The 23,769-nt window shown below is 51.9% G+C and overlaps 2 protein-coding genes across 5 annotated transcripts; both read left to right on the top strand.

Moving 5' to 3' along the window:
- The first annotated feature begins 1,770 nt into the window (after positions 1-1,770).
- GPD1 (glycerol-3-phosphate dehydrogenase 1) lies at positions 1,771-9,921 on the top strand. Of its 3 annotated transcripts, XR_009211595.1 has the most exons (9): positions 1,771-1,826; positions 2,305-2,482; positions 3,580-3,720; positions 4,322-4,460; positions 4,839-4,951; positions 5,601-5,834; positions 6,058-6,164; positions 7,504-8,701; positions 9,902-9,921. XR_009211595.1 is itself a non-coding variant. In XM_032143839.2 (8 exons), exons 1-8 carry the CDS (start codon positions 1,786-1,788, stop codon positions 7,598-7,600), a joined length of 1,050 nt encoding a protein of 349 aa, XP_031999730.1. In that variant the 5' UTR covers positions 1,771-1,785; the 3' UTR covers positions 7,601-8,951. The 3 variants fall into 3 exon arrangements, 2 of the variants coding, with proteins under 2 accessions (XP_031999730.1, XP_031999735.1); XM_032143839.2 differs by lacking the exon at positions 9,902-9,921 and having other exon boundaries at positions 7,504-8,951; XM_032143844.2 differs by lacking the exons at positions 7,504-8,701; positions 9,902-9,921 and having other exon boundaries at positions 5,601-5,823; positions 6,058-6,146.
- LOC116461861 (cytochrome c oxidase assembly protein COX14) lies at positions 9,889-18,692 on the top strand. Of its 2 annotated transcripts, XM_032143846.2 has the most exons (3): positions 9,889-10,346; positions 16,418-16,477; positions 18,267-18,692. In XM_032143846.2, exon 3 carries the CDS (start codon positions 18,275-18,277, stop codon positions 18,446-18,448), a length of 174 nt encoding a protein of 57 aa, XP_031999737.1. In that variant the 5' UTR covers positions 9,889-10,346; positions 16,418-16,477; positions 18,267-18,274; the 3' UTR covers positions 18,449-18,692. The 2 variants fall into 2 exon arrangements, with proteins under 2 accessions (XP_031999737.1, XP_031999736.1); XM_032143845.2 differs by lacking the exon at positions 16,418-16,477.
- Positions 18,693-23,769: the final 5,077 nt, after the last annotated feature.

Genomic DNA, 23,769 nt, shown 5'->3' with positions numbered 1-23,769 from the left:
TCCACACTACCTAAAATGATTGTAGGGGCAAAATGAGAGAGGGAAGCATTTAGGCAAAAACAAGGGGGTTATTTTATGCATAAACGTCCATTCTTTGGGGCTCCCATCATTTGTGCCAGGGACAGAAGCATCCTTTCTCTTCCATCACCCGTAATCAGTGCTCCCAGCTGGCAGCCTGGCACTGGAGCCTTCATCTCAGTGCCAGTGCAATAAAGGAGTGGTCTGTGGGAGGCTGTCTCTGTATTAGGTATAACATTGTGCTAAGAAAAACAGCCAACTACTGATTTCATGTCCGTTTCCCTATGGGAACTCAGTGGCCATGGAAGGAGAATATGGTTGGTTTTTCCTGGGCAGTCCCTGGAACTTAGAAAGCCATTTCTCCCCAGTCTTGACCTCCTGCCTGCTTATTCCTACCCACGGGTTGCATACAGACTCCCCTGTAGCCCAGTGCTTGTTACCAGTTGCTGGCCAGCAACAGCCCAGGGGGATGGCAACACCCACCTAGCCGTCTGCCAAGCCAGAAGGTCAGCACATGAGCACACGGTGGTGTCTGCCCTCTAGGCCAAGGTGCACAGTGTTAGGAGCCTCTTGCTTCACTCTCCAGATCAGCCTGGAAACCAGAGCTTCCCTCGTCTTAGACAAACAGATGGCCGTGGGCGATGCAGAGCCCTGAACTGCTGAGTGTGCTCCTTCCATTCTCGCCCTTCCCCAAAAAACATACACCAAACTTACCTCCAATCACGGCATCTGAGACCACAAAGCCCCACGGACACAGCTGCCCTGGGTACTGCCTCCCTTCCCCTTTTCTGGCCTCTGCAAACTAGCCATTCACCTGAGGAAGCCCCTGGGGCAGTACCTTGGAAATCTCTGAGAGGAGGAGTTGAAGGAGGCTCAAAGCCTTTCAAGGACAGTGTGCACTCTGCCTGCCTCCTATTCTCTCCTGTGCTCTTAAGCCCAGAGTCTACAACAAAATTGTGTACTGCAATTCTCAGAGCCCTCTCACTTTGACCTTTCCCACCTTCCCTAGAACACATTTTTGGGTGGGGATCATCTGAGGTGAGAGGCCCATGGATGAGTCCCCAAGATGACCTCTGTGGGTGACCAAGACAATCTTGTCTTTTGGGGATCCTGAGGTCTCTTACCCTTTTTTGAGCTGGGCTGTCCTCAAAGCAGGCCCTTACCTCTTATGTGGCCTCATCTTCAGAGGCGGGAAGTGGGCCCACATCCCCCACCCCAGCCCTGCAGTGGAGCTCGCGTGGGCCCTGCTAGAGGACGGAACTGTGGAACAGGGTCCTGCGAGGGTATGTGGCATGGTGGGGGATAGGGGGTCATGGAGGAGCCTACCTCTGAAAAGCATTCCCCTAGCTGCTACTGAAGCGAAATACAATTTATTTCATGCTGGGGGACAGAAGGGAGCGAGGCAGAGCAGTCACCTGCTCCTTATCTGGGCTATTTTCTTGGCAGACCTCAGAATGAAACCATGGTGGGGAGGGGGTGGGAAGCTGGGCTGGGGCCAAGGGAAGAAGCTTGCCAGCACTGTCAGCCGACGAGCCCAGGAGGAAAAGCTGGGCCTAGTCTCTGCCCCGTTCCTGTTCCCCACCTGTCTGTACCCCTGTCTCTCCTTTCCCTGGCTCTGCCAGACTATCTCCCTGGGCACCAGCCTCCCCACCCACCCCTGGAGGGCGGGGCTTGGCTGCACCCACGTGTGGTGGAGTTAAATGCTCCTAGCCGGCAGAGGAGCTAGGGAGTGTGGCACTGAGCCGGCTCAGGCAGAGACGCGGCACCATGGCTAGCAAGAAAGTCTGCATTGTAGGCTCCGGGAACTGGTAAGCAGCTCTGTCAAGTGATATGGGGGAAGGGTAGGCCCCCCAAGACAGAGGTGGGTAGGAGGCAGAATGGGTGGGAAAGGCCCTCAGGTTCCTGTTCAGCCCCTGCTGCTATCTTCTATCATAGTAGCACAGGACAGACGGTGCCCGGCCCTCTCCCGGCCCCCGCCCGCCTGGGCAGCTGCACCTGTTCACCATGGGAAGGCGTCTCCAGAGCGCTCTATGTGAAGAGCCGCTTGAGTTTGGGGGTGGGAAGATGAGAAGGGGGGCTCCCTTCTCTAGTAGCAAAGGGTGAGGAGACTGAGTCTCCTTTCTACTGCCAGGTCACTGGGGACTATTTGTCATGGGAGTGGAGGTGATAAGGAAGGTAGGTGTGAACAGCCTGGGGGGCTGCTGTGAGATCCTGAGGTGGGGTGCTGCCCCAACTCCTGCCACTGTTCCCTCCTCCTGTACTTTGCTGTGCTCCCCCTCCCACCAGGGGCTCAGCCATCGCCAAGATTGTGGGTGGCAATGCAGCCCAGCTGGCACAGTTTGACCCGCGGGTGACCATGTGGGTATTTGAGGAAGACATCGGAGGCAAAAAGCTGACGGAGATCATCAACACGCAGCACGAGAACGTCAGATACCTGCCAGGGCACAAGTTGCCCCCAAATGTGGTGAGCCCCAACAGCCTGCAAGGAACGGGGAGAGGAAGGGAGGGCCAGGAGTCGGAGCCGACCTTACCCAACAGGTGCCTCCTGCTGAGAGGGCCGCTTCAGGTGCAGCAGGACTTGGGAAGGTCTCAGGAGGGCTGCTCTGGGCCCTTTCCTGAGGACTGAGGAGAAGCTATGCTTTCCCCTCACAGGCTCCCAGGCGGGTGGGTGCGGAAGGGATGGGAGAACAAGTTGGTCTCCATGGCAGCCAAAGACTGGGCTCCCAGACTTGGGGTCCGGTAGTGCCTGCCTCCGGCACTAATCCTGTTACTCATTCACTGAGTGATTAGCCGACTTGGAGGCTGCTCCTTGGACTTACGGTCTTTGGTCAAATCCACGTGGCTCTCCCCACCTAGAAAGGGGAAGCAGGGAAGACAGCAGAAAGGCTGGGAGGGCCGGGCGCGGTGGCTCACGCCTGTAATCCCAGCACTTTGGGAGGCCGAGGCGGGCGGATCACGAGGTCAGGAGATCGAGACCACGGTGAAACCCCGTCTCTACTAAAAATACAAAAAATTAGCCGGGCGTGGTGGCGGGCGCCTGTAGTCCCAGCTATTCGGAGAGGCTGAGGCAGGAGAATGGCGTGAACCCGGGAGGCGGAGCTTGCAGTGAGCCGAGATTGCGCCACTGCACTCCAGCCTGGGCGACAGAGCGAGATTCCGTCTCAAAAAAAAAAAAAAAAAAGAAAGGCTGGGGCTCCCCCTTCCCAGCTGGGGTCCTTGAGGAGCTGGGTGATGAAATCTTATTTGAGCTCTTTCTTTTGCCAAGCCCAGGCTGCTTTGGGCCTCCCGCGCTGTCCCACAGCCAAGGGATAGGAGAGTGCTGGGATGAGGTTTCCAGGAGTCCTCAAGAGCCCAGCACAGCTGGAGGGAGACAGAGTGGGGGCTGCGGGAAGAGAGTAGAGTGTCTTATTCCTCCAAGTTCAGTCCTTCTAGATTCAGTCCCAAACAAGCCTTCCTGCTCCTCTACCAGCCTCACTCTTTGGCTCCCAGATCTCCTGAATGGGGTTCCACAGGGGCTAGGCGAGGTCTTCCAGGCCCGTGAGCACTTGGTCACCCCCACAGGTGGCTGTCCCAGATGTGGTCCAGGCTGCAGCGGATGCTGACATCCTGATCTTTGTGGTGCCCCATCAGTTCATCGGCAAGATCTGTGACCAGCTCAAGGGCCATCTGAAGGCAAACGCCACTGGCATATCTCTTATTAAGGTGCCACGGACACCTTCATGTGGATGGGGGAGGGTGTGGCTCACTGTTGTGGGGTTCAGGGTGGGTGAAGCAAGGAGAACAGAAAATGGCAGACGCAGGCCAAGAGTTTGCTGGAGAAAAGAGAGGAAGTTGGCTCTGGAGAGGCTTAGGAAAGCAGTGAGGTGCTGGGGGTCACTGGAAGGGAGGCTGAAGGGAGGAGACAAGAGATCGGTTTGGAGGTCCCCTCGGGGAGTTTGGGAGGTGTAAAGGAATGCCTGGGAGATATGAGAAGCGGGCTGGTTTGAGAAGTGTGAAGAGTAGCTGGTTTGGAGCAGTGACTGGTCACTGAATGGCAGTTTGTTGGGGCAGTCAGGCGGGGTTGCCTAGGGATGTGGAGGGGACCCGTTGCTTTGGAGAGGTAGACTGGTTGAGGGTATGTGGCAGGACAGTTGCTCACATGCTGTCTGGCCTCCTCACAGCAAACTTGAGCTGGGTTGGAATGGGGCAGGACCTGTCGGGAGGGACACAGACGAGCAATGGATTTGGAAGGGACAGAATTTCTGGGCGGAAGCCCGCAGGTGGGCACAAAGGGCACCTGGCCTGAGCTCCATCCTGTGCTCAGGGGGTAGACAAGGGCCCCAGTGGGCTGAAGCTCATCTCGGAAGTGATTGGGGAGCGCCTCGGCATCCCCATGAGTGTGCTGATGGGGGCCAACATTGCCAGCGAGGTGGCTGATGAGAAGTTCTGTGAGACAACCATTGGTGAGAGCCCCCTGCCACCTGCATACACAGTGCATCTAGTTGCATCCCCTCCCCAAACTGCCCCAACCCCACTTGGCCATCTCCTTCCCATAAGGCAGAGAAAGGAAAATACAAGCATCAGAGGTGAAGGAGGCTGGGACACCCCCAGGGAAGGGGCTGCAGGGCCTGCTTAGGGAAGCACAGTGATGAGCCCTCCCTCAGAGTTGGTGCAGTGGCACACCTGTGGTCCCAGCTACTTAAGAGGCTGAGGCGGGAGGATCGCTTAAGCCCAGGAGTTTGAGTCCGGCCTGGGCAACAGAGAGAGATTCCCATCTCTATAAAATAAATATTTTTTAAAAAGAGTCCTTCCCTCAAAGCCTTGCCCCCTCCTCACTTTAGGCTGCAAGGACCCGGCCCAGGGACAACTTCTGAAAGAGCTGATGCAGACACCCAACTTCCGTATCACAGTGGTGCAAGAGGTGGACACAGTAGAGATCTGTGGAGCCTTAAAGGTGAGAGGGGCACAGAGGCAGCTATGGGGTGAGGAGAAGACCCCAAAGGAGGTCTGGCTGAGCTCTGCAAGGCTGCAGGTACTCCAGGCTCTCACTATTAAGCAGTGGTTCCCCTTTCCTACCATGTCCCATGCATATAGGAGGAGCTGCAGAAGCGAGGCCAGGGCCATTCAGGCCGGCTGATTATTCATCATCAGACCATGGACCCCCTTGCTCCTTTCCCACTTTAGCCCCTTGTGGGACTCCCTACCCTCTGGCTCCAGGAGGTGGTCTAGGGGCACAAGGAGATGCCCAGGCTAATGGGAGACAAGACACCCACGACACCCAGACAGACTAATGGCCAGAGCTATGGATCCTGGACAGCTGTTGACTTGAGGGCTATACAATGGAATGGTCATAGATGGGAAGGTCAACTAGAGAGAAGAGTGGTTTTCAGAAAATGTCCTCGAGGAGGGAGTATGGGGCAGGGCTTAAGAAAGGCGGGTGCAGCAAGGGGGGAAACCAAGAGGTGGAAGTAGGCTTCTAAAAGCCCACACACTCTACCTCTCTTCTGCAGTGGGTGTCATGGCTGATGAAAGGAGTATGAGGGGGCTCCACATGGGCTCCACAGGAGGGGTCTTTTCTTACCTATGGCCTCCACTCCTTCAAGAATGTAGTGGCCGTGGGGGCTGGCTTCTGTGATGGCCTGGGCTTTGGCGACAACACCAAGGCGGCAGTGATCCGGCTGGGACTCATGGAGATGATAGCCTTCGCCAAGCTCTTCTGCAGTGGCCCTGTGTCCTCTGCCACCTTCTTGGAGAGCTGTGGTGTTGCTGACCTGATCACTACCTGCTATGGAGGGCGGAACCGGAAAGTGGCTGAGGCCTTTGCACGTACGGGAAAGGTGGGCCCTGGGAGAAGGGAGAATGGAGGTGGGGGTCTGTAGGCATCCAGGTAGAAGTGCTTGGCGGGAGGCATCTCTGGAGCACAAACATTAAGACTGTTGTGCACATCCCCATCCCTCTTTTCCTCCCAAGACCCCACTCCCATCTGAGCTCCAGTCTCTCCACCCCCTACTGACAACCCTTCTCTCCCATTTCCATCCACTTGTCCTGTTTTCTGCACAGTCCATTGAGCAGCTGGAGAAAGAGATGCTGAATGGGCAGAAACTGCAGGGGCCCGAGACAGCCCGGGAGCTACACAGCATCCTCCGGCACAAAGGCCTGGTGGACAAGTAAGTATTGGCCACAGCCCCACTGATTAAGGGAGCCACGGCCAGAAGTGCTCGCCCTGTTCATCATCTTCCTAAACCTGCCACAAATCTGTGAAGTGGACAGAAAGGGGAGTATTACCTTACGTTTCAGACAGAGTCCAGAGCTTGCAGAGTCTGGCATGCCCATTGTCCCCCGGCTAGTTCACGGTCTTTGAACTCCTTCCAGTCTAGTGCTCTTCACACTACATTACCTGGATCCCTTTGTGCCCCTCCTTCCTTGTCCTCTGCTCTGGGGTTGGAGCTCTGGGGCAGCAGGAATAAGCTCATCCCACTTCTGTCCATCACCCCTAGTTTGAGTCTCTCCTCCAAGGCCAACCCATCTGATCCCTGAATCCTGTTCTGGGTGCTGAGGTGTAAGGAGAAGGATGGGCTCTGCTTCAAGGTGCTCCTTTTCAGAAAGACAGCGGGGGGTGATTGGGCTGATCAGAGCAGAGCTGTGCTGGTCTGAGAAAGACTCCTAGAAGAAGACAGTATGAAACAGGTTCAGAAGATCCACTCATGATTGGTCAGGGTAAAGCCTGGAAAAGGGAGCAGCTGGGCAAAAGGACAGGAGGCTATGGGGCCCAGCTAAGCACCTGGAGATCCTGAACTGTCAAGCCACTGGCAGCCTCTTGCCACCACATTTGCCAGAAATGCAGTTGCCCTGTCCCTCTTTATTAAGCACTTTCACATCATACCTAATTACATCTTCACATACACAATCATATCTTCACTCCTTTGGTATATTGGCCCCATTTTACAGTTGGTGACACTGAGGCTCAGAGAGGTTAAGTGGGTTGCTGAAGGCTGGGCGTGGTGTCTCACACCTGTAATCCCAGCACTTTGGGAGGCCAAGGCGGGTGGATCACGAGGTCAGGAGTTCGAGCTCAGCCTGACCAACATGGTGAAACCCCATCTCTACTAAAAATACAAAAATTAGTCAGGCATGGTGGTGCATGCCTGTAATAGGCAGGAAACCTTGAACTGGACGGATTTGCATTACCGATTGCACCACTGCACTCACCTGGTGACAGGGGACTCTGTCTCAAAAAAAAAAGGGTTGCCCAGTTGGCACAAAAAATCTAAGCCAGAGAATCATGCAGGCGCCAGTTCAACATGGTGGGGAGCAGGGCAATTAGCAATCTGACCTTAAACCCAGGGCTAGGGAGTTCACATTCTCAGCAGGTAGAAATTCACAGCCATCCTTCCTGAGCTCCAAGGTGGGAGGGCAGGGGACAGGAGGGTTAGGCAGTGAGTGGGGGTGGGGGTAGAGTGGACCAGGAGTGGGAGGCTAAGCTGAGCCTTTCCCTCTCCAATCTAGGTTTCCCTTGTTCATGGCTGTGTACAAGGTGTGCTACGAGGGCCAGCCAGTGGGTGAATTCATCCGCTGCCTGCAGAATCATCCAGAACATATGTGAGTGGGGCCAGGGCCCAGGCCAGGCCGCTTCTTTACCCCAGTGGAGACCAGCAGAAGCCTGGGGTACCTAGTCACCAGGATCTCCAGGACTCCCAGGGAGCAGAGTCTTCTCATCTTTTCTCTGGAGGACAGGAGGCTATGGGGCCCAGCTAAGCACCTGGAGATCCTGAACTGTCAAGGCACTGGCAGCCTCTTGCCACCACATTTGCCAGAAATGCAGTTGCCCTGTCCCTCTCCAGATGTGGGGCTTTCTCCGTGTCCTCTGGGAGGGGTGGAATCAAGCCCCAGTGCTGCCGGCTTGGTGGCGGGGGTGATGTATGTGGGGAAGGGTTGGGGGAGAGGCCAGCAGGGCAGGGGCTGCCAGTGGCTGTCTCACATACACCAGGAATCCTGTTAAAGGGCTGAAGAAGTATCTTAGCCACAGGAGGGATGAGGCAAGGATTGTCAGGGAGGGGTTTGGGCTTCTGAGCTGATGCGGGCCCCAAGGACCCCTTTGCTGACCTCTGCCAGGACCCACACAGCTTCGATGGATCTCAGTGTTTGTTAACAAAATACAAAGGTCTCAAACAAACCCCTTTTAGCTTCTCCTAGCAACATCTGTGTCCTCAGAAACCTCTGGTTCTCCCCGTTCCCCCTCCGCCAGGCTGCCCTGGCACCCGAATTGCTGCCATGCTGGCATCTGTAGCTCAGTGGCTCGACATTTTCCCCAGGGACTTCCCGGTTCCTAGTTCTTTGCCAGCTCCTCCCCACTCTGTGTGACCTTTCCAAGCCTTCCCTCACCCTCCCCGCCAGCACCCTCTTTGGGGAGCAGGAACTTAATCTGCTGACAGAGCTACACCTTTCACAGCAGGCTCAGATCACTCAGCTCCCTGTGACCTTTGTATTCACCCAGACTTCCTTCTCAGTAGCTCTAGCTGGGGGAGGTGTCAGCTGGGCCCCTCCTGTGCTATCTCCCCAGAGGACATCCCTGACCCCACCCCTTTCTTCCTCCCAAACTCTGCACCTCTTCCTCAGCTGCTCCAGACCGGCCAGGGTAACCAGCTAACCATGCCTGGCATCTGGAAGCCAGCAGGCCAGAGGGTGGCCCAAAGGCTGATGAACGGTAGGGAAGGGTGAGCAGATTCCTATGTTGGTGAGCACCAATATTCCAAGGGCAGCTCTCTTTGCTGAATGAGGGCCTTCTCGTGAGGTACTGACCACACCAGCAACTCGGGAGCTGGGAAACTCAAGGAGGAGGAAGAAAATCAAAGCCGCCCTACTCCCTGGGGTGAGGAAAGAACAGGAGGGGAGGAGGAGGAGTGTGCTCTGCACTGGCCTTGCTCCGGGATGGGGTGGCAGCAGGGGAATGTCACAGGTCAGCAGCCTAGACCTCCAGCTATAAATAGTCCGGAGGGCCCGAGAGGCTCCCGCCCGTCCAGCAGGGCTCTCAGCTTCCTGTGTGGCACCACCTGGCACACTGGCTCTGGCCAGCATTATGCTAAAACCCTGTTACTCTCTGCGCCTAGCCCTTGATAATTCTGTCTTACCAGTGAAGGGTGGAGCTGCCCAGATCAGGCAGCAGGAGTGTGGGGCACAGTCACCCCAGGCCTTGCTGAGCCCAGATCTGGGCACTGAGTGTCCAGAGCTGCCTCCCCAGGAGGTTAAGGTGGGGGCAAAGGGGAAGCTTCAAGCACTTTGCCTACTTTTGTTCACTCCCCAGTCCACTGTGACTCAGGCCTTCCCATCAGGCCTATTTGTCTACCCAATAAAGTGTGTTTTTTCCAGAAACAGGAAGAGTTGGGAGAGGGAGCTTCAGTGCATGTGGTAGTGCGTGTGCTGGTGTGTATCACTGCACGTATGTTTTCCCTCTTACCGTAGGAAACATGAAAAAAAGAAATCCCTCCTCCATAATCGCAGCTACTCCAGGGGTCAGCGGCGGTGCCCAGTCAGTCCCCATCCCTCTCTCTCCCCTCTCCCGCCAGCGCCCCCTCCCGCCCTCGCCGCAAGCTGGCCCCGGCCTTGCCGGCCCTTCTTAGGGGCTTTATCATGCCTCCTGCAAGAATAGAGGTCACACACGGGACAGAAACGTTAGACACTCATCCCTTGTGCCCATTCCTTGGTCACGGCCCAAGCTGCCACATCCTTGGCGGTCCAGGTCTCGCTGTGCCCCTCGGGTCCCTACCTGGACTAGGCGCACAGCCTGGCTCTAGGGGGCGCGCGGTCCACCTCCAGAAGGCCGGCTCCGAAAATCTACCCAGCTACTGGAGACGTCACCGCGCCGTAGGCTGACTCTGATTTAGCATCCTAAAACTTCCGGTTCCAGAGCTTGGCGCGCCAAAGACCCTCCCTCGAGGGAGCGAAACCACAGCCCCCAGAATTCAGCGGGCCTCTCCGAGAGCACGGCGCGTCTGAGGATGCGTAGTAAGGATGACGGGCCCGGAAGCCGGAAGTTCAAAGCCGGCCTCCAGCCAGAGTGACGGCCTGCGCGGACTCCCGCCTTAGCGGGCGGAGTTGTGCCGCGTCTGATGCGCAGTTCCCTTTCTAGCGTGGCAAGCCGAATCCTAGAGGCTAACCCGGCAGGTGGGAGGGAGAAAGTCGCTTTCTGCACCAATAGCTGAGGCGTTCAGGGTTGTCCAGGGACGCTACCCTCACGTGTCTGGTTCCGAGTGCTACGTTCGGCTGTGCTGGGAAGTTGCGTAGACAGTGGCCTGGAGACCCTACCTGCCTGAGGAGGCCTCGGTTGGACGCGAAGGAGCTGCAGCATCCAGGTACGCTGCCGGCTAGGGCCGAGCAGGGGCTGCCAGTCCCGCTGCCTGCGCGCCCACCTGGGTCAGCCTCCGCTTGCCGCGTCCTCCCATCCCCCAGTCTTCAGGCCTGGTGCCCTTGAATTCACCCGCGTCTGTTGCGTTGCGGACCGCGAGCCGCACTGCTTCTTGCCCAAGCCCAAGCTCCTCGCAGCAGTAGGTCCGCCTTGCTAGCGCTCAGCGCTAATCCCGTCAAACCTCGACTCCTGCCTGCCGTCTCGACCCTCCACGCTCCGACTCTAAATGCCTCTTCCTTGCTTTATAGACCCCTGCGTCCTGATAAGTGGCTCTCCGGGGCACCCTTCGTGCATGTCGGCTATCCAGCTCCACCCCTTGACCGCTTTCACTTCCTGGAATGCTCTCACTGCTCCTCTTCTCCAGCCCACCCTTCTAAAAAGACAGTTCCACTCCCACCCCGATTCCCACCCCTATACCTTTTGCTAAGTTTACTCCAGCCCCCACCCTGTCTTTGAGCTCCTTCTTGTCTCTGACCTCTCACAGTGCCTCTCCATGAGACCATAAGCTCCTATATGACAGAAGGCATGTTCTTTTTAGCGGCCTCCATAGCATGGTGTACTTTAGTTTAGTTTAGTTTAGTTTGAGACAGGGTCTTGCTTTGTCGCTCAGGCTGCAGGTGTGCGCCACCACGCCCGGGTAATTTAAAAAAAAAAAAGGTTGTGTTTTTTTTGTTGTTGTTGTTTGTTTGTTTGTTTAATAGAGAAAAGGTCACGCTATCTTGCCTAACCTGGTCTCCAACTCCTGAGCTCAAGCCATCCTTCCGCCTCGGCCTCCCAAAGTGTTGGGATTACCGGCATGAGCCACCGCTCCCAGCTGATGTACTACTATCTAAGTGCCGAATAAAAAATAGATAAATGATGTTGGATACCCTAAAAGCCCTGAGTTGACCACTATGCAATGTATGCATGTAACAAAATAGCACTTCTACCCATACGTTTATTCAGTGTTTTGTACGGGTCGTCCAGTGGGATCTCGGTCTTCGGGGGCGCCTGCCTGCAGCTCCCTCCTGGTAGCCAGGATGGTCTCGATCTTCTGACCTTGTGATCCGCCTGCCTCGGCCTCCTAAAGTGCTGGGATTACAGGTGTGAGCCACCATGCCCGGCCTTTATTTTTATTTATTTATTTATTTATTTATTTATTTATTTATTTTGAGACGGAGTCTCGCACTGTCGCCCAGGCTGGAGTGCAGTGGCACAATCTCGGCTCACTGCAAGCTCCGCCTCCCGGGTTCACGCCATTCTCCTGCCTCAGCCTCTCCGAGTAGCTGGGACTACAGGCGCCCGCCACCACGCCCGGCTAATTTTTTTTTTTTGTATTTTTAGTAGAGACGGGGTTTCATTGTGGTCTCGATCTCCTGACCTCATGATCCGCCCGCCTCGGCCTCCCAAAGTGCTGGGATTACAAGCGTGAGCCACCGCGCCCGGCCTATTTTATTTATTTATTTATCTTATTTTTTTGAGACGGAGTCTCGCCCTGTCGCCCAGGCTGGAGTGCAGTGGCGAGATCTCGGCTCACTGCAACCTCCGCCTCCCAGGTTCAAATGATTCTCCTGTCTCAGCCTCCTGAGTAGCTGAGAGTACAGGCATGTGCCACCATGCCTGGCTAATTTTTGTATTTTTAGTCAAGACGGGGTTTTATCATATTGGTCAGGCTGGTCTCGAACTCCTGACCTCAGGTTATCTGCCCACTTCTGCCTCCCAAAGTACTGAGATTACAGGTGGCTCACGCCCAGCCTTTTTTTTTCTTTATTATCATTATCATTATTATTTTTAGAGACACAGTCTTGCTCTGCAAGTGCAGGGCCGTGATCACAGCTCACTGCAGCCCCAAACTCGTCGGCTCAGGCAAGCCTCCCACCCAAACCTCTCTAGTAGCTGGGACTGCAGGTGCATGTCACCACACCCAGCTATGGTTATCAATTTTTATTCTAGCCTAACACACTGGAAAGATACAGTACACCTCCATCAATGGCAGTGACACAGCAGTGATTTTCAACCAGGAAGGGGGATGTAGTTAAATGAAAAAAAAAAAAACAGGTGTTTCTGGAATTTTTTTTTTTTTTGAGGGGTGGAGTTTCACTCGTTGCCCAGGCTGGAGTGCAGTGGCGCGATCTCGGCTCACCACAACCTCCGCCTCCTGGGTTCAAGCGATTATCCTGCCTCAGCCTCCTGAGTAGCTGGGATTACATGCATGTGCCACTCCACGTCTGGCTAATTTTTGTATTTTTAGTAGAACTGGGATTTTTCCACGTTGGTCAGGCTGGTCTCGAACTCCCGACCTCAGGTGATCCGCCTGCCTCGGCCTCCCAAAGTGCTGGGACTACAGGAGTGAGCCACTGCGCCCGGCCTTGGAATTTCCTACCTGCCTTTTCTTCTTAATTGTTGCCTTCTTTGAACTGTTGCTCCCCTGGCCTCTCTCTTTCTGGTCTTATCCTCTCCTTTGGTTTTGCTTATTACCTCCGTATGTATCTGAAACACAGCTTCCCTTCTAAGCTGTGTCTGTCTAAACTTGTATTTCCATCTGCCTGATAGACATCATCCCGTGAGTGTTGTGTTGAGCATCTTAATTTTTTTTTTTTTTTGAGATGGAGTCTCGCTCTGTCGCCAGGCTGGAGTACAGTGGCTGCAACTTCCGCCTCCTGGGTTCAAGCAATTCTCCTGCCCCAGCCTCCCAAGTAGCTAGGACTACAGGTGCGCGCCACCATGCCCAGCTAATTTTTGTAGTTTTAGTAGAGACGGGGTTTCACCATGTTGGCCAGGATGGTCTCAATCTCTTGACCTCATGATCTGCCCACCTTGACCTCCCAAAGTGCTGGGATTACAGGCATGAGCCACCGTGCCTGGCTGTTTTTTTTGTTTGTTTTTTGTTTTTAAATAGAGATGGGGTCTCGCTGTGTTGCCTAGGCTTAGTCTTGAACTCCTGGGCTCAAGCGATTCTCCTGCCTCAGCCTCCCAAAGTGCTGGGATTACCGGTGTGAGCCACCATGCCTGGCTGAGCATCTTAATTTTAACATGTTCAAACCCAGCTCATGATCCCTTTTTTTTTTTTTTTTGGAGACAGGGTATCCCTGTCACCCAGGCTGGAGTGTAATGGCATGATCTTGGCCCACTGCGCCTCTACCTCCTGGGCTCAAGCGATCCTCCCACCTCAGCCTCCTGAGTAGCTGGGACTACAGGTGCATGCCACTATGCCCCACTAATTTTTGTGTTTTTTGTAGAGACAGGGTTTCACCATGTTGCCCAGGCTGGTCTCAAACTCGTGGGCTCAACAGTCCATCTGCTTTTGCCTCCCAAAGTGCTGGTATTACAGGTGTGAGCCACTGCACCGGCCACGTGATCTTCTTGATGGACACGGTCACCACCCTGTATATACAGTGATACATACCTCCTCTTGTTTCTTATTTCTGTTAACAGTCTCCTAGTCTACAAAGTTTCCTAACTTGGAGGTATTAATATTTTCAGCTTTGCCCTAATTCGTTCCATTGATAAATCCTTTTCTACTTCCAAAGTATCTTCTGCATCTGTTCTTTCCGTTTCTACCGCTACCACTGCTTTAGCTCAGAATCTGAAGTTTTTGTTTTGTTTGTTTTTTGTTTTGAGACAGTCTTGTTCTGTCCCCCATGCTGGAGTGCCGTGGCGCTCTCTCGGCTCACTGCAACCTCTGCCTCCCAGATTCAAGTGATTCTTTTGCCTCATCCTCCTGAGTAGCTGGGGCTACAGGCATCCGCCACCACGCCCAGCTAATTTTTGTATTTTTAGTAGAGACAGGGTTTTGCCATGTTGGCCAGGCTGGTCTCGAACTCCTGACCTCAGGTGATCTGCCCACCTCAGCCTTCCAAACTGTTGGGATTATAGGTGTGAGCCACTGTGCCCGGCCTGAAGAGTTTTTGCTAATTGGATATTAGGGAAAACCACAGGATGGATTAAGACAAGAGAGGGAAGGTAGGGTTCTAGACAGCAGGATTATGTCTGTTAATTGGTTTTATGTCACTTTTCTAGCCAAGCTGTACCATCCTGTTTTTGTTGGTTGGTGAATGCTTCCAGCTCTTTTCCTCCAGCCCTTGGAAGAGGTGGTCTTATAATTGTTAAGCATCTAGCTAGGGTGATGAGTAGGAATAGGAATAATAAGTGACAGGGAAGTTGAAGGCTGCAGGGCTCTATGCAGGGGGCTGAGCCTTCAGCTCCATGGTATGTGTGTATTCTACCTTAGTGTCCAGCTCCGTGGGTGTGTATTTGTTCACTGTCGTATGCACAGCTTGGGGCCATTTCAAACCTCAGATTTCAAACCTGAACACAATCCTTTCTCATCTTGAACTTGTGTCACTTAGTATTCTTCCTCTGACCTTACTTAATATCACTTTCCATAGTGGGATTATATTTCAAAGAAGCTGTGCCTCAGCTCAGCTTGGGGTCCGCACTCAAGACCTGCCTCAAAGGCAATGTTCAGCCCTTAGGGTTTACTCTGAGAAGGATTTATTTACATGTCTGTACCCATGTCTGACCCCTCTAAACCAGCGAATCCTGAGCTTTACTTTCAATTTTTTTTTGTTTTTTGAGAGAGGGTCTCACTCTGTCACCCAGGCTGGAGTGCAGTGGTACGATCTCAGCTCACTGCAGCCTCGACCTCATGGGCTCAAGCAATCCTCCCACCTCAGCCTCCTGAGTAGCTGGGACTACAGCCACATGCCACTATGCGTGGCTAATTTTTTTAAAAAAATTTTTTGTGGGGACGGGGTCTCACTATGTTGCCCACGCTGGTCTCAAACTCCTGGCCTCAAGTGATTCTCCTGACTCAGCCTCCCAAAGCATGGGATTACAAGCGTGGGCCACCATGCCCTGCCGAGGTTCTTGACTTTGTTGTTTGTGTGTATGCTTTGGCTGTGTGTGCGCATGTGGCCGTGGTAAGGGGTGGGATTTTAAGTGTCTCTGCCTACAGCCTTTAAGTGGAGAGCAAGCTGCCAAAACTGAAAACAGGGCCCTCTTAGGCCTCACTGGCTTATTGGGTCCAGTTCTCTCGAGGCTCCTCAGGACTGGGTCCAAAGGTCCTTGAGACATTCCCCTCTTGGCTTCCACCCTGGCACTCTTTTTCAGTCTCTTTTTTTTTTTTTTTTTTTTTTTTTTTGAGACGGTGTCTCACTCTGTTGCCCAGGCTGGAGTGCAATGATGCGATCTCGGCTCAACTGCAACCTCCGCCTCCGGGATTCAAGCGATTCTCCTGTCTCGGCCTCTGAGTAGCAGGGACGCAGGCATGCACCACTACGCTGGGCTAATTTTTTTTTTTTTTTGAGATGGAGTCTTGCTCTGTCACCAGGCTGGAGTGCAGTGGCACGATCTCAGCTCACTGCAACCTCCACCTCCTGAGTTCAAGTGATTCTCCTGCCTCAGCCTCCCGAGTAGCTGGGACTACAGGCACGTGCTGCCACGCCCAGCTAATTTTTTGTATTTTTAATAGAGACAGGGTTTCACCATGTTGGCCAGGATGGTCTCGATCTCTTGACCTTGTGATCCACCCGCCTCAGCCTCCCAGAGTGCTGGGATTACAGGCATGAGCCACCATACCTGGCCGCACCCCCCCCCCCCCCTTTTTTTTTTTGAGATGGAGTCTCACTCCGTCATCCAGGCTGGAATGCACTGGCTCAATCTCACCTCGCTGCAACATCCGCCTCCCAGGTTCAAGCAGTTCTGCTTTAGCCTCCCGAGTAGCTGGGATTACAGGCATGCGCCACCACGCCCAGCTACTTTTTGTATTTTTAGTAGAGACAGGGTTTCACCATGTTTGCCAGGCTGTTCTCAAACTCCTGACCTCAGGTGATCCACCCTCCTTGGCCTTCCAAAGTGCTGAGATTACAGGCGTGAGCCACCATGCCCGGTCCTGCCTTGGCATTCTGAACACAGTCTTGCCTTTCACTGTAATTTCTGTCAGTCTTCGTGCAGCTTGTGCATACCCCTACCCCGTCCTTGATGGACATCATGCTCTGGTTGTTGTTTCTTTAAAAATATATGTGTATTTTTGGCCAGGCGCGGTGGCTCATGTCGTAATCCCAGCACTTTGGGAGGCCGAGGCGGGTGGATCACAAGGTGAGGAGATCAAAACCATCCTGGCTAACATGGTGAAACCCCATCTCTACTAAAAATACAAAAAATTAGCTGGGTGTGGTGGCGGGTGCCTGTAGTCCCAGCTACTCGGGAGGCTGAGGCAAGAGAATGGCATGAACCTGGGAGGTGGAGGTTGCAGTGAGCCGAGATCACGCCACTGCACTCCAGCCTAGGGGACAGAGTGAGACTCTGTCTCAAAAAATATCTATATATCTATATATGTATTTTTATTTTTTATTTTATTGAAGTAGTCTTCTTTACTTTTAAGAAACCTATCTCATTAATTTCAGTCGGTCTGTTAATTTCAATTCCCTCAACAGAGTAGCAACTAGGAACACATTCATAGTCCCAAATTGAGGGACATTTTGTTCCAGATGAGGGATTCTCTACTAAACTTTCTCGTTTCCTAACTTGGAATATCCAGGGTACAGTTAAATTAGAAGTAATTTATCTCGGGCCGGGCGCAGTGGCTCACGCTTGTAATCCCAGCACTTTGGGAGGCCGAGGCGGGCGGATCACGAGGTCAGGAGATCGAGACCACGGTGAAACCCCGTCTCTACTAAAAAATACAAAGAAATTAGCCGGGCGTGGTGGCGGGCGCCTGTAGTCCCAGCTACTCGGAGAGGCTGAGGCAGGAGAATGGCGTGAACCCAGGAGGCGGAGCTTGCAGTGAGCCGAGATTGCACCACTGAACTCCAGCCTGGGCGACAGAGCGAGACTCTGTCTCAAAAAAAAAAAAAAAAAAAAGAAGTAATTTATCTCATGCAAATGTGAGTTAACAATTTGCTGGGGACCCAAGTAAGCTTCTTTGTAGCTTGTGGGATAGGTTCTTAGTGTTGGGTTTAGAACGTAGAATTAATACTGTAGAAGGTTAAGTATAATTGAAATAATATAGAAGTACTTTTGACACTATTTCAGTTATATAATGGCTTAAACAAGCTTTAGTGTTGACTTGGAAACCTAACCACCATGAATAAGATCGTTTTTATGGGGAAACAAATTGGATATTGCCTGAAAGGTTCCCATTCGATCTTCCTAGAGAGAATAATTCACTGCAAATGTTTCATTTCTGCTACCTCCGTTAGTTCCCACCTAGCTAGAAAAACTGATGCTTGCTTAATATTACCAATTAGAGCAGCCCTGGCTGGTGCAGTGGCTCATGCCTGTACACAATCCCAGCACTTTGGGAGGCCAAGGTGGGAGGATCAGTTGAGCCCAGGAGTTCAAGACCAGCCCTGGCAACATACATAGCAAGACCCTGTCTCTACAGAAACAGAAAAACTGGGCGGTGTGGTGGTACACACCTGTAGCTTCACCTACTTGGGAGGCTGAGGTGGGAGGGTGGTCTTCAGCCCAGGAGGTCGAAGCTGCAATGAGTCATACTCACACCACTGCACTCCAGCCTGGGCCACAGAGTGAGAACCTGTCCCAAAACAAAACAACCCCCAGCAGTCCAGGCCGGTCCATGCCAGTCACTTCTGTCCACAGGCATGGAAGGCCAAGTGTTGGCTTTGATGACATTCAGAGGCACCTGGTTCCAGGCTTGTTTCTGTATCTTGTATGCAGATTTTATTTGCCCTTTTGAATCATAGAGTTCCTAAATGATATCTTCCAGTATCCTTATGAGACTTTACCTAGATATAGGGGCCATTCAGTATTGAGTGCAGACAGACCAAGCAGGATGCAGAAGTTATGGAATGGCCTTAAACAGGGAGATGGGCCGGGCAGATGAGGCCTTATCCTCAGGTCTAAATTCAGTCTGTCTTTGTAGGGGACAAGATGCCAACTGGCAAGCAGCTAGCTGACATTGGCTATAAGACCTTCTCTGCCTCCATGATGCTCCTCACTGTGTACGGGGGGTACCTCTGCAGTGTCCGAGTCTACCACTATTTCCAGTGGCGCAGGGCCCAGCGCCAGGCCGCAGAAGAACAGAAGACCTCAGGAGTCATGTAGAACTGGGGGGCTTTTTCTCCTGGGCAGAGAGGCCCAAGGCATGCTATGGAGAGACTTCATCTGCCACCATTTCCAGGTCAACAGGACTAGAGCGTTGATGATTTTCAAACCCTGTTGGAAGAAAGTGCCCGTGGTTTCTCTGGTTCTGCCAGTCTGTGCCAGTTTGACAGTTGTTGGAGGCTGTTGAATCATAATAGCAATGTGAGGGTGAGACACACCTACAGACATTAAATAATTTGCCGTGTCTGTGTCTTGGTGTTTTTTGTTTACCCAAATAGCATATGGACCACAAAAGGGGAGCCTTGACTACCAGTTTTCTGGGTATAGACTGGATTACTGCATCTTGAGCTCTTAGCACCCATGAAGGGGGTGATACACAGCTCCAGGAGTAGTATCTGCCCTCATGATCTCAGAGGAAAGATTGTCCCAGGATTTATATAAATCCCCTGAAAGAATTCCGTAAGGAGCTTTTCTCTGGGTAGTGCCGGTTCCTGGGCTGATTACTGGATCTAGGTATCTGGTTACTCTGGCCAGTATGGCCACATGTGCACCTCTGCGTCGAGGAGGGTAGAGGCCCTTGTTTGACAGCCGTAATCAAACTGCACGCAGCAGAGGAGGATAGTTCCCAAGAGGAAGGGCTGTTGGGCAGCGTGTGTTAAAGCAGTTCAGCTCCTTAAGCTCAGTGGGTGTGGTAGAGCATAAGGATAGATTCACTGTGCTACTGCACAGGAAACCTACCTGGAGGTTTTATTGCAGAGACGTGAAGAGGATTTGAAAGAAAAAGTGCTTTCCAGACCTCATGAGGAAGTGAGAGATCCTTGCTACCATTCCATTTTGAGCTTTGAGTCTCAGCTGGTTCACTTCATTCTTGATGATTGCCCAGAATATCAGCCCCTCTGGACACCTGGCCTCTCCCATATACTCATGTGCAGACTGTGCAGACCTTTGCCCCTGCTCATAAACCTCTTCCATGATTTTAAAACACCAACTTTCGGCTGGGCATGGTGGCTCACACCTATAATCCCAGCACTTTGGGAGGCTCAAGCAGGAGGATCCCTTGAGCCCAGGAGTTTGAGACCAGCCTGGGCAACATGGTTGAAACCCTGTCTCTATAAAAAATTTTGAAAAATTAGCCAGGCATGGTGGTGCATACCTGTAGTCCGGCTGGAGGATCGCTTGAGCCCAGGAGGCTGAGGCTGCAGTGAGCTCTGATTGTGCCACTGCAGTCTAGCCTGGGTGACAGAGACCCTGCCAACCAAAATCCATCCATCCATATATACATAACCAACTTTCCTGTATCCTCAACCCCTCTACTCCCATCTTCTCTGTGTCACCGAGGGCTCTCCTGCCTGCTCTGCTTTCCCACAGTAGGGTCATAATTCTCCCAGATCCTCAGTGTCACTTTCAAATATTACTTTCCCTACCCAAGCATCGAATTAGTCCTTTTTGACTAACTTTCTTATATTCTCATTTCTACCCTTCTAGACCTTGGAGTTTTCCCCATCTGTCACCCCCTTGCCTGATGCTTCCTTGTCCAGCATATGCCCATAGTGATCCCTGAACAATCACCAGACCTGCATCTCGTGCAGTGGCGCAATCTCGGCTCACTGCAAGCTCCGCCTCCCGGGTTCACGCCATTCTCCTGCCTCAGCCTCTCCGAGTAGCTGGGACTACAGGTGCCCGCCACCACGCCCGGCTAATTTTTTTTTTTTGTATTTTTAGTAGAGACGGGGTTTCACCGTGGCCTCGATCTCCTGACCTGGTGATCCGCCCGCCTCGGCCTCCCAAAGTGCTGGGATTATAAGCGTGAGCCACCGCGCCCGGCCTTTAATTACCTTTTCTAACTCACCCTCTTCTTTTGAGTGTGTAAACTTGCTTAAGGTCCTCTGCCCCATACCAAAACAGCTATTCAAGGTTTTGTTGTTGTTGTTGTTGTTTTTGTTTGTTTAGATGGAGTCTCGTTCTTTCGCCTAGGTTGGAGTGCAGTGGTGTGATCTCGGCTCACTGCAACCTCCCCCTCCCAGGTTCAAGCAATCCTCCCACTTCAGCCTCCTGAGTAGCTGGGACTACAGGCGCATGCCACTGCCTGGCTAATTTTTGCAATTTTAGTAGAGACAGGGTTTCACCGTGTTGTTTAGGCTGGTCTTGAACTCCTGACTTCAGGTGGTCCTCGCGCTTTGGCCTCCCAAAGTGATGGGATTACAGGCGTGAGCCACTGTACCTGGCCCCTGGGGTAGTCTTGTACAACAAATTGTCCTAAGTCCTGTACAACTATCAGATGTCCTAGATATTTGGTAGGTGAAAAAAGCTTATATCATAATTAGCTGAGCATATAACCTAACTCCCTTTTACATAAAAACAAAGTGTTTTTTGTACAGTTCTGCAGGCATGCAACTAAATGGAGGCAAAACTGTACAGTAGTTTGTTCACCATTTCAGAAAATCATGCAATTAATGGCTGAGCCAGCTTCTGGTGTTTGAGTCTCAGATACAACAGAATATATATCAGTCTGCACAGGATAGTAGAGTGTTTTAAGGCCAGGCACAGTGGCTTACGCCTGTAATCCCAACACTTTGGGAGGCTGAGGTGGGAGGATTGCCTGAGCCCAGGAGTTAGAGGTTACTGTGAGCCATGATTGCACGACTGCACTCCAACCTGGCAACAGAGTGAGACCCTGTCTTTTTTTTCTTTTTTTGAGACGGTCTTCCTGTGTTACCTAGGCTGCAGTGCAGTGGCGCCATCTCGGCTCACTGCAACCTTCTGCCTCCCGGATTCAAGCGGTTCTCCTGCCTCAGCCTCCTGAGTAGCTGGGACTATGTGTGTGCACCACCACACCTGGCTAATTTTTGTATTTTTATTAGAGATGGGCTTTCACCATGTTGGCCAGGCTGGTTAACTCAAACTCCTGGCCTCAAGTGATTCACCCGCCTTGGCTTCCCAAAGTGCTGGGATTATAGACGTGAGCCATGGCGCCTGGCCAAGACCCTGTCTCAATTTAAAAAAAAAAAAAAAAAAAAAGGTAGGGGGTGTGTTCTAAATATAGAAAGTAGCCCAAAGGCTGGGTACCATGGCACATGCCTGTAATCCCAGCTACTTGAGAGTCTGAGATGGGATGATCACTTGATCCCACCCAGGAGTGTGAATCAGGCCTGGGCATCATAATGAGACTATTGTCTTAAACAAAAAACCAAAAAACTCGAAAGCTATTGGGCTGTATAGATGAGAACCACTGGCTACTGGGTCAAGGTCAATGCAGTGTCTTAGTTTGGGTGGCTAAAGCAAATTACCATAGATGGTAATAGCAGTTTATTTCTCATAGTTCTAGAGGCTGGGAAGTCCAGGATCAAGATGCCAGCAGATCCAGTGCATCATGAGGACACACCTCCTGGTTTGCAGATGGTCATCTTGCCGTGTCCTCACATGGCAGAAAGAGGAAGCAAGCTCTCCTTGTTTGTCTTATAAGGGCACTAATCCCATCACGAGAGGTCTACCCTCAGAACCTAATGACCCCCTAAAGAGCCCACCTAATGCTGTCCCACTGGGGGTTAGGGTTTTGACACTGGAATTTTGAGGAGGACACAAACATGCAGTCCATAACACATTCCCTATCATGATATGCAAGACCTCTTTTTTTTTTTTTTTTGAGATAGGGTCTCCTCCGATGCCCAGGCTGGAGTGCAGTGGCATGATCATAGCTCACTGCAGCCTCAACCTCCTGGGCTCAAGTGATCTGCCACCTCACCCTCCTGAGTAGCTGGGCTACAGGCACATACCACCACACCTGGCTACTTTCATTATTTTTGTAGAGATGGGGTCTCACTGTTGCCCAGGCTGGTCTCAAACTCTTTGCCTCAAGCAATGCTCCCACCTTGGCCTCTTAAAATACTGGGATTACAGGCATGAGCCACCACACCTGGCTATGATGGTTAATTTTGTATGTCAACCTGACTGGGTCATAGGGTACCCACATATTTGATCTTACTCTGGGTATATCTATCAGGATATTTCTGGGCCTCATTCAATCCTTTGAAGGCCTGTACAGAACAGGAAGGCTGATTAAGAGAGAATCTCTGTCTTTGAGGTGGAAAATCAGTCTTCTGCCTTGTGACGTGACTCAGACTGGAACTCATACCATCAGCTCTCTTGGTTTTCAAGCCTTTGGAATTGGCCTGGAACGATACCATTTGCTCTCCTGGGTCCTCAGCTTATCACCTGCAGATCTTGGGACATCTCAGCCTCCAGAACCATAGAAGCCACTTCCATATAGTAAAGCTCTTTCTCTCATCTATATCTCTTATCGGTTCTGTTTCTCTGGAGAACAGACTAATGCATCCATATTGACAGGAAAATAGTTTATTCCTTGTAATTGCTGTATAATATGCCACTGAATGAGCATATCAATTTGTTCCATTACCCTAGTGAAGGGTTATTGGGTTGTTCCCACTTTTCCCCTCTTATAAATGAATAGCAATGCAGTGAGTATTTTGTGTGTTTACTTGGGCCTATGTGTTAGTTTCTCCAAAGGAGGAAATTTTACTGGTATTTAGCTTTACCAGTTGTTAAGTTGCTTTTCTGAAGTGGTTTTGTGAATTTCACTCTCACCAGCATTTCCCTGTTCTGTTGGTGTTGAGTGGTTCTATTAATTTTAATTTACATATCATTGATATCTGATAAGGTTGAGGACTTTTTTATTGATTTATTGGCCATTAGTATGTTTACTCTCTGGGATTTTCCTATTTATATCCTCCCCTCACCCCCACTTTTTTTTTTTTCGAGATGGAGTCTTGCTGTGTTCACCCATGCTGGGGTGCAGTGGTGCGATCTTGGCTCACTGCAACCTCCACCTCCCGGGTTTAAGCAATTCTCTCTCAGCCTCCCAAGTAGCTGGGACTACAGGCACATGCCACTGTGCCAGGCTAATTTTTGTATTTTTAGTAGAGACAGGGTTTCACCATGTTGGTCAGGCTAGTCTCGAACTCCTGACCTGAGGTGATCCACCCACCTCAGCCTCCCAAAGTGCTGGGATTACAGGCATGAACCACTGTGCCCGGCTCCACTTTTCTTTCTATTGAGTTGTCTTCTTTAAAAAAACAATTTGTAGGCAGTACCTTATATATTCTGGATAATAGTATTTTATTAGTTACCTGGGTTGCAGGTTTGACTGAAATAATCTTTTGGAGTTTTTATAGGGTGAGGGTGGCTGTAGAGTTCCATGTTGCCTGCATCGCATGTCTCTCCAGAGCAAACCTGTGGACAGTGGATCCGAGACCACTTTTTAGCACCTTCTTGGCTGGGGATTTGGTGGGGGTGGTGGTTTTCCA

Source organism: Hylobates moloch, unplaced genomic scaffold, assembly GCF_009828535.3.
Source record: "Hylobates moloch isolate HMO894 unplaced genomic scaffold, HMol_V3 SCAFFOLD_22, whole genome shotgun sequence".
Classification (NCBI taxonomy): Eukaryota; Metazoa; Chordata; class Mammalia; order Primates; family Hylobatidae; genus Hylobates; species Hylobates moloch.
Note: the sequence above shows the minus strand (reverse complement) of the source record. Positions and strands in the feature narration are given on the sequence as shown.